This window comes from Callospermophilus lateralis, chromosome 7 (genome assembly GCF_048772815.1).
Source record: "Callospermophilus lateralis isolate mCalLat2 chromosome 7, mCalLat2.hap1, whole genome shotgun sequence".
In the NCBI taxonomy this organism is placed as follows: Eukaryota; Metazoa; Chordata; class Mammalia; order Rodentia; family Sciuridae; genus Callospermophilus; species Callospermophilus lateralis.
This window is the reverse complement of record NC_135311.1, coordinates 13,630,397-13,639,628: the sequence shown is the minus strand read 5'-3', so window position 1 is coordinate 13,639,628 and position 9,232 is coordinate 13,630,397. Positions and strand designations below refer to the sequence as shown.

At 43.1% G+C, this 9,232-nt stretch overlaps 1 protein-coding gene and 1 non-coding gene across 3 annotated transcripts; one reads left to right on the top strand and one right to left on the bottom strand.

The window, feature by feature from the left end:
• Positions 1 to 405: 405 nt before the first annotated feature.
• LOC143403401 (low affinity immunoglobulin gamma Fc region receptor III-A-like) lies at positions 406 to 7,641 on the top strand. 2 transcript variants are annotated; one of them, XM_076861469.1, is made up of 5 exons: positions 406 to 482; positions 1,143 to 1,163; positions 1,872 to 2,126; positions 3,906 to 4,160; positions 6,208 to 7,641. In XM_076861469.1, the coding sequence occupies exons 1-5, from the start codon at positions 443 to 445 to the stop codon at positions 6,393 to 6,395; spliced, it is 759 nt and encodes a 252-aa protein (XP_076717584.1). In that variant the 5' UTR covers positions 406 to 442; the 3' UTR covers positions 6,396 to 7,641. The 2 variants fall into 2 exon arrangements, with proteins under 2 accessions (XP_076717584.1, XP_076717583.1); XM_076861468.1 differs by having other exon boundaries at positions 1,869 to 2,126.
• Positions 7,642 to 8,924: 1,283 nt separating this feature from the next.
• Trnan-guu (transfer RNA asparagine (anticodon GUU)) lies at positions 8,925 to 8,998 on the bottom strand. The gene has a single exon. It is a non-coding gene; the product is annotated as a tRNA-Asn (tRNA).
• Between the last annotated feature and the right edge of the window lie 234 nt (positions 8,999 to 9,232).

The following is a 9,232-nucleotide window of genomic DNA, read 5'->3' as shown; positions in this document are numbered from 1 at the left end:
TTCTGACATAGAACCAGGGCTCCTCGGGGGACTGGCCCTCCCTCTTGAGGGTCATCCTCAGGGTTATGCACACCATTCTTGACACTGTGTGGAGCCAACCCCAAGACATAGGAGGAGGCATCCTGAGATTGCTGAGGATATACTCTGGTAGATCCTCTGTGTGTCCCTCAAGTGCTTGGTGGTGACCTGCCCTGAACAAAGGGGACAAACACACTTTGGCTTTTCCTTCAGCTCTTTTGCTCCCATCCCTGCTCCATCACGGGGTTCACTTGTTGGAATTTAGATCTGAGAACCATATGATATTCCCGGAAAAGGAACCTGTTTAGTGATGGTCTGGGGGATGGGGGAAAGGCGGTTTTACTTCCTCTCTTCCAGTTGTCTACGTCCTTTAAAGGGCTCCGGATATCTGTGGTGACTCCTTCACGCTAAGTGCAGCAGCAACATGGAACAGCTGTTGCCACCAACGGCTCTGCTGCTTCTAGGTAAGTCAGGGCCCCCTGACTGAGGGAAAAGCTCAAGATGCCCTGGGGTGGAACCCCCACCAAAGAATAGGACCCCTCACCACATCTATAGCCTTGAATTTAGCTCCTAGGACAAACTGTCTGGGGGGCGCTGAGATGCACAGAATGCTGTTTCTGATCTGTGTATCACTCGAAGGTAAAGGGAGACTTTGCCGTCAGTTTCTTCACCCCTCTAAGTCTCTGTTTCCCTATGTGCAGATTGAAGAGCATGAACTAGATGATGCCTAAGGTCTGTCTCTTCCAGTCTGACATACCAGCATGTATCTCTTCTACAACTTTTAATTTTGACTCCTTCAAGAAATTTTAGGTTCAAGTTGTTTCTGTAGCTTGATTCAGGGAAATTCAATCTTCACCCTTAATTTGTGACTTTGAACAGGGAACAAGGAGTTAGGGAACGGTGTCAAAAATAGGGATTTGGGTGTTCAGTGGAAGTAGGAGGCCCAGACACTGAAGACCAGAGGGCAAACCAAAAGGCATCTACTAGAAATATCTCCATTCTGGGAACCCAGTGCTCCCAGGGTTGGGGTGGGTGGAGGCAGCTTTAGATCACTTTATACTGTAGTCACCCTGGTCTCTGTTCTTGCTCAGTGTCTAATTCACACTTTTTTTCCCCCCTTGTAGTTTCAGCTGGCATGCAAGCTGGTGAGTTTGGTTTTTGGCTTCTTTTGTTCGTATTTTGGGGAGTGTTTTTCCCCCCACAGTGCTGGGGATTAACCCAGGGTTTCTCACTTGCTAAGCAAGTGCTCTACCACTGAGCTACATGCCCAGTCCGGTGAGTTTGCTATGATCCTGAATTAAGGTACATATGGTTACAACAGTCACAGGATGTTAGGAAATGACCATTGCGTGGGAAACTGTTGATATGGGGTAGATAGGAACAGCTTCCCCAATACCACTGGGCTTGGCCCAGTGCCTCTCTGGCCATTTTCTTCAAGGTACAGAGCAGGCCAAAAATGGGGCCAAGCTCCTCCTGGTCAAAATGCTCTAAGACTACTGCTAGCTGGGTGTGGTGCTGCCTGCCTGTAATCTCATCTACTCCTGAGGCTGAGGCAGAGAATAGCAAGTTCAAGGTCAGCCTGGGCAATTTAGCAAGATCCTGCCTCCAAATGAAAAATAAATAGAGCTGAAGATGTAGCTCACTGGTAAAGCAACCCTGAGTTCAATCTCCAGCACTGAAAACCAAAAGCAAAACAAAAATAGAGGCTCTTAAGGTTGAGTCATACATTCAGCCTAAGTTACCTACTGTGGGTTTGCAATGGGCTCACTCTGGCTTTGAACCTCTCTGGGAAGGCCACTGTGGGGTGCGCTCACCAACTGTTCTCATTCCATATTCTCTTGACTTCTCAGAAGATCTCCCAAAGGCTGTGGTGCTCCTAGATCCTCCATGGGACTGGGTGCTCCAGGAAGACAGCGTGACTCTGAAGTGTCAGGGGGCCCAACACCCTGAAGACACTTCCACACAGTGGTTCCATAATGGAAACCTCATCCCAAGCCAGGCCTCTAGCTACTTCATTGCAGAAGCCAAAGATAAAGACAGTGGAGAGTACAGGTGCCAGACCAACCTCTCCATGCAAAGTGACGCTGTGCATCTAGAAGTCCACACTGGTAAGCTGGTGAGGGGGAAAAGGGAACTCACCAGTAATGGGCCCTGAAATACTTAGGAAAAACTAGAAGATGATGTTCTTGAATATTAAAATCAAGATGAGATTTTAAAAATATATATTATGAAATGATGTGTCATCCCACTGAATGATATCAGAATTGTAGTTCCAGTTGTATGTAGGCCTTAAACAAAATATCAAGGCCTGTCATATAGGTATTACAGGACTGCTTCATTGCACAAACCAGAGAATCATCATTCACACAAAATGCATACAATGTGAATGTATCATCTGAAGGCCAGGGCATGACATTGAGTCTCAATAATATTTATTTATTTATGTATTTATTTATTTTAAAGAAAGAGTGAGAGAGAGTGAGAAAGAGGGAGAGAGAGAGAATTTTAATATTTATTTTTTAGTATTTGGCGGACACAATATCTTTGTCTGTATGTGGTGCTGTGGATCGAACCCGGGCTGCACGCATGCCAGGCAGGCGCGCTACCGCTTGAGCCACATCCCCAGCCCCTCAATAATATTTATTTTAAAAATAAAAAAAAAATTGTTTTTGGAATCTCAGTATTCTTCTCATTCTCAGGTCTGTAATACCCTAAGCCTCCCAAACTATCCAAGATTACCTACCATCTTCTCTCTTTTCCCATCAATACTGTAGTGAAATTCATACTTCAGGGTAAATTTGGCAATGTGATACCCCTGATAATAAAGGTAGATACATTTTCAGCCTGTATATTAATCCTGGAATGAAAGTATTTATATGTTAGCAGCATCTCAACAACAGGAGCAGGCAAGAACGTTTTTGTTTTTGTTTTTAGTTTTAGGTTCAACACAGGGATGCTCTACCAGTGAGCTACATCATCAGCCCTTTTTCTTTATTTTGAGACAGGGTGACCCTAAGTTGCCCAGGCTGGTCTCAAACTTGCAATCCTTCTTCTGTCTCAGTCTCCTGAGTTGCTGAGAGTACCAGTGTGCACATTTTGGAGACGGGTGTCTTTCCTGGTATCCTTCAAATATCTGTAGTATTACCGTGAAAGCCTGACTCTACTTCCATGGCTGCCCCATATGGGTGAAACAGGCCTGGAGGGGAAGGGGAATATAACAAGAGTGGGTCTGCAACAGTTTTATGAAATTGGACCTGTGATCTGGGTGTGGTGGCCCACACCTGTAATACCAGGAGGCTGAGGCAAGAGGATTGCAAGGTCAAGGCTAGCCTGGGTAACTTAGTGAGAGCCTACTTCAAAATAAAAAACAGAAAGGAGAGAGGACGTAGCTCATTAGCAGAACATTTGCCCAATATACCCAAGTCCCTGGGTTCAACCTCCAGTTGTAATGAGAAAAAAAAAAAAAAAAAAAAAACTCCTATAACTGCCTATTCCTTCTTGAAGTCTGCCTTTTTTTTTTTTCTAATGGGACAAATTATTATTTTCTAATGTAGTTTTTACCTTCAGACTAGAATTTACTGTGATTTCTTATTATCTTACAAAACTAATCCAGGTCTAATACTTAAGAATCCTGCAGAATCTTTACTTCTCGCCTCATTCTTAGTCCTTTTGCTCTAACTTAATGTTTTGATCATGTGTATGTCCCTCTTCTCCATTTTTTAGATAAAAAGGCCCAGTCAGGTTTTTCCCAAAGGGTGATGTATGATGGCTCCTGGTCTGACTTTTCATTATGTCCCAGGATCTGGGTGGTGAGTGTCACCTTCTAAAGAGCTCTGTCTGCATAGACAGCTTGGGCCTTCTGACCTAAAGTCTCTCTGTGTCTTCAGGCTGGTTGTTGCTCCAGACCCCTAAGCGGGTGTTCCAGCCCGGGGAGCCTCTTCGGCTGAGATGCCACAGCTGGAAGAATAAGCCTGTGCATAAGGTCACATATTTACAAGATGGCAGAGGCAAGAAGTATTTTCACCACAATTCCGAGTTGTACATTCCAAAGGCCACACACAAGGACAGTGGCTCCTACTTCTGCCGGGGGCTTATTGGGAATCACAACCAATCTTCAGAGTCTGTGAACATCATCATTGGAGGTGAGAGCTATTCAGCCCTAGAGCACCCAGAGCTGTCTGGAGTTGGTATTCACACTGGGAAATATGTTAGGCCAGGTAATCCAAGTGACTCAGGAGGTTGAGGCAGAAGGATTGTAAATTCAAGGCCAGCCTCACCAACTTAGTGAAGACATCAGCAACTTAGCAAAACCCTGTCTCAAAATAAATAAAAAATAAAAAAGGCTGGCAGTTCAGTTCAATAACAGAATGCCCTTGAGTTCAATCCCCAATCCTGTTAATAATAAATTTTTAAAAATGTAAAAATTAAAAAGAAAATTAGTTGGGAAAAGATACCTAATTCCTCCACAGACTTATTTATATAGAGTTCTTCCTAGTGACCAGTAGACACCTGGTTGCTGGGTAGGTTTGCAGTTCTGTTCTAGTCTGTTGCTAAGGGGTAGCCAAGAGGTGCCATTCACTCTGCAGTGTGAAAGCAGGAGCGGGAGCCACATTTCCTTACCTATAAATATACCTCTCCTTACCCCAACCTGCCTGCAATATCATGTGACCCTGTCATTCTGGCCCATCCTTAAAAGCACTCCTTTTCCATGCAAGCCTTGTTTATTAATCAAAAGTTAGACTGGCAGGAGCCCCTCAATTATCATAAAAAGGACTCTGAATCTGGGTTCTGTGGTTAATTGACTGTGTGACTGTAGGCAAACCATGTAGTCTCTTTGAACCTCAATTTCTTCTCTGTAACAAAAGCAAACTGACATTAATTAGGCATCTTTCAATGTGCTAGATTTCTGTTGGGGGGGGGGCAGGGTGGTGGGGTATTGGGTACTGAACCCAACCCAAGAGCTGTATCACTGAATTACTTCCCCAGCCCTTTTTTTTTTTTTTTTTTTTTTGGTACTAGAGATTGAATTCAGAGGCACTCAGCCACTGAGACACATCCCTAACCCTTTTTGGATTGTATTTAGAGACAGGGTCTCACTGTCTCTAGCACCTAGCTTTTGCTGAGGCTGGCTTGAAACTGGTGATTCTCCTGCCTCAGCCTCTTTAGCCACTGGGATTACAGGCATGCCTGGTCTATTATTATTATTATTATTAATTATTATTATTATTTTGAGACAGGGTCTCACTAAGTTGCTGAAGCTAGCCTTAAATTTATAATCTTCCTGCCTCAGCTTCTCAAGTTGCTGGAATTACAGACATAAACCACCAGTATCAGTACTGCAATAAATAAGTAAAAAGAAAGTAAATACAGCTATCACTTGGGATCTGTGGGGGGGGGATTGATTCTAGTCCCCCCACCTGCATGCCAAAATCTGAAGACGCTCAAGGCCTTAGATAAAATGGTGTAGTATTTGCATGTAACCTGTGCATGTCTTCCTATTACTTTAAATCTTGTTTAGATTGTATTATATACTTAATGTAAATATTACACAAATAGCTGTTATACTGTATTGCTTAGGGAATAATGATAATTTAAAAAGTCTGTTTAGTATAGTCACAATTTTTTTAAAAATATATTTTTGATCTTCAGTTGGTCAGATCCTCAGATGCAGAACCCACAGATGTGGAGGGCCTATATTACCCTCAAATGGTTAGGAAGAAAGCAAATGGTAAAGCAATGGGGCAAAATGTAAATAATCAGTGAATCTGGGTGAAGGATACCTGAGAGTTCTTTATATTATTCTGGTAGATTTGTTCTGTTTGAAATTATATCAAAATTAAGTTCAAAAATGGAAACAAAAATCCACAAATTTGGGCCAACAGTAACAATTTTATAATTATCACACAACTTCTATTGACAACCTAAGTTGCTGGACACTCCCTGTCACATTCCCACAAACAAGCTGAAGCCATGGCTAGAAGTGTTGAACAAGCTGAGCCCAGCGGCATAGCAGTAAGATTGGGAGTCAGTGGAAGGGAGCAAAAGCTTCCCTTAGGTTCTCCTCTCATTCATTCCCTAGAGCCTGTCTCTTGGCAGGTGTCAGGAACACTGTCTACTGGTGGCCTCACTATTTATTCCAAATTTCTGCCCTAGTAACTGTCATTTTTCTCATTTCTCTACTTCTCCTAGGTTCAGCATTTCCATCCACCTCCTCAGTTTTTCTACCTTGGCACCAAATTGCTTTCTGCCTGATGATGGGACTCTTATTTGCAGTGGACACAGGGCTATATTTTTCTGTGCGAAGAAACCTTCAAAGTTCAGGGGGAGACTGGTCCAAACACAAATTTAGATGGATCCGGGACCCTCAGGACAAATGACCCATGGGGGTAATAAGAGCACTGGCACAGCTTCTATGAACCTCTCTGTGGATCAGCAACCTCATCATCCCCATCAGGCATTTCTTTGAGCAGCAGAAAAAAATACAACTCAGAGCCTGGGTCAAGGGCACTTCTCCCACTCTCTGTTTCCTCCAGGTCTCTAGTGAAAAGGAAAGGCCAAAAGCAATGCCCCAGTGAGAAGCTGGGGAATTCTCTCAGGAACTGAGTGTAGGAGCTATACACTTTCTCTGGCTCAACCATTCCCTCACATACTCTGCATGATGAACCTTTAAACATATAAAAATTGTTCCTGAATAAATGAATAACTAGATAAACTATTAACAGTTGAGGAAGGGCCAGAATGATAGTGGTCTGGTTGCCTTCAGGGGAACCTCAAACTCCTTCCAGATAGAGGGTGGGAACTCCTGGGGACCTAGGCAATTCAATAGACCTAATGCAGGGGATGGCTGAGAAAGAGCAGGGAAGTCCAGAATAGACCAGGGGAGGTATCCACATCTGGACCCAGAGGTAAAATTGCCGAAAGCAGGAGGCATGTTGGAGTCAACAGGAAATTATAGTCATGACATCTAATTGAATTTTCCAGAGGAGTACCTATCAAAATTGGAATGGTTTGTGAATATATGATAATGAACCCTTTTAATGCATGAGTAGGCAATAAGCCTAGGAAGGGGGCTGAAGACTTGGGGGTGGGGTAGAGAGCAGAGGTTGAAAAAGTAAGCTTAGATCAGACAGACTTGTGTTATGCTAAGTGAAACAGAGACAGTTCACTCTCTGAGCTGAGAAAAGCATGCAACAAAGAGTCAACCACAAGTTCACAGGAAGGAATGGTCAAGGAGTGAAGACACTTGTTGACCAATGTAGTACGAATTAGAGACAAGGAGGAGCAGGGACTTTAAATACAGCTTTTCTGTTTCAATATCTAATTCAGATATAAGTTTGTTCCCATTATTCATTGAACAAATGTTGGATAACCAACTCTAAATGTCCTGAATTCTACTGACTGAGTTAAATTGTGAAACTTTGAAATCTCTCAGCATAACAGTTCCAATGGGGTGAGGGCAGGGAAGGAAAACATTGCTTATGGAAGAAAGCTTTAACTATCTCTTTCTGTTTTAGCTGTTTTTTAACAAAACACTTTTGCTTTCAATAAAACATTTTACAAGATCTTGCATGCGACTCTCAAAGATGGAAGAAAAAACATGGTAATAAAATACAAATGATAGGATCTGTTTTTCCCCTTCTTTTGTCAAAAATCTGTGGGGGGTTAGTTTGGATTTATGCAAAACCACATTCTACTCAGCAACCATTTTACCACAACTCCTATGAATTATTAGCTTATTTTTTAAATCTTGCTGGACAACTGAGTAAAATGGGATTTTTTAAAAGCTACATGTGATAGGAAGATGAATGGGAGTTAGAGGTCATTTTAGCACATTGGAGATGATAGGAAAAGCCACAGCTACTAAGGAGGTTAGAGGCCTGGGCAGAGGTTCAGTCTAATTGTGTGGTTTATACCAAGTATAATTGTATAGTTTGTATACCAAGATCATTCAAAATGAGTGTATGAATATTAGATAAGATTTAGACATGAGACAAGTACATTTGGTAACCTTGTACTTTCACTCATATTTATTTAGTTCCTTCAACATGCAAAGGTTGAGTGTAGTGAAGATATTAGACATCTCAGGGTCATTCTCTGGAGGAACTTTGATTATGAAGAGAAAAATAGGCAAATAGGAAGAGAACAAAGAATCTCCTTCGGTGGTGAAGGATAAGCAGGACTTGCCAGGCAGAAGTCCATGGGTTCAAGAAAACAGTTTGATTCTGTTGGAGTCCACCCAGTGACGGAAAGGGGAGAGTTCTGGGCACACTGTGAAGGGCACTGCCTGCCAAAGTATGGAGGTTGTATGGGACCCAGCAAGTCATTGAGGTAATTGAAGCAGATCAGTTTTGAAAGATTCCCTTGCATTTACCTGGAAGATGGACAGGAGAGAATAAAAGGCAGGAAACTCGCTAGGGGGCTAGGGTAGGTATTGCAACAACCCAAGAGGAAGCTGTCCTACTGACTGCTAGGCTGAACAAGTCTGGTTGAAAAATATTTAGGAAGCGAACTCTCCAGGAATTGGCAGCCAGTAGGACTCAGCGTGATTGCGGATCCAGGTTCAGGGCTTGGTGCCCTTTTGATGACGCAGGAAATACAAAGGCGAGGCAAGAACAGGTTTGGTGGAAAAGATAATGAATTCGTTTTTAGATTATTAGTCCTGAACTTGCTTCCGTTGGTTAGTAAATTCTTGTAAAAACCTTAATTTCTTGGTGCAGTTTCAGTGGTTAAAAGGAAAACAATAATTGCTTCTTCAAAGTTACCAAATGCAACCCTACTTTTAAAAGCAGGGGGTGAAACAGTTAAGGATGAAGACTACGATAACAACCAGTTCTGGGCTGCTAGCGGTTACACCTGGTGGAGTTTCAACATGCACAGGCCCTCAAGGTTCACAAAATACACCTTTTCGTCCCTGGGTGGGCTCGAACCACCAACCTTTCGGTTAACAGCCGAACGCGCTAACCGATTGCGCCACAGAGACAGGCGGTGAGAGCGGGAGCTGCCAAGATAATTCATTGAAGAATAAATTCGTAGTGCTCTTTACATCCTAAAAATGTATGGTTAGGGCAGACCTAGGAATCTGGAGGCACCTCGGTTGCAAGCACACCAAGGCGCCCAAGTGGCGCGTCTTTTCCCGGGCTAGCACCTGGTTAGGTCTGGAACAGGACTCAGCTTCTACCCGCAAGAGGCTGAGGAAGAGGAAGCCAAGGAAGAC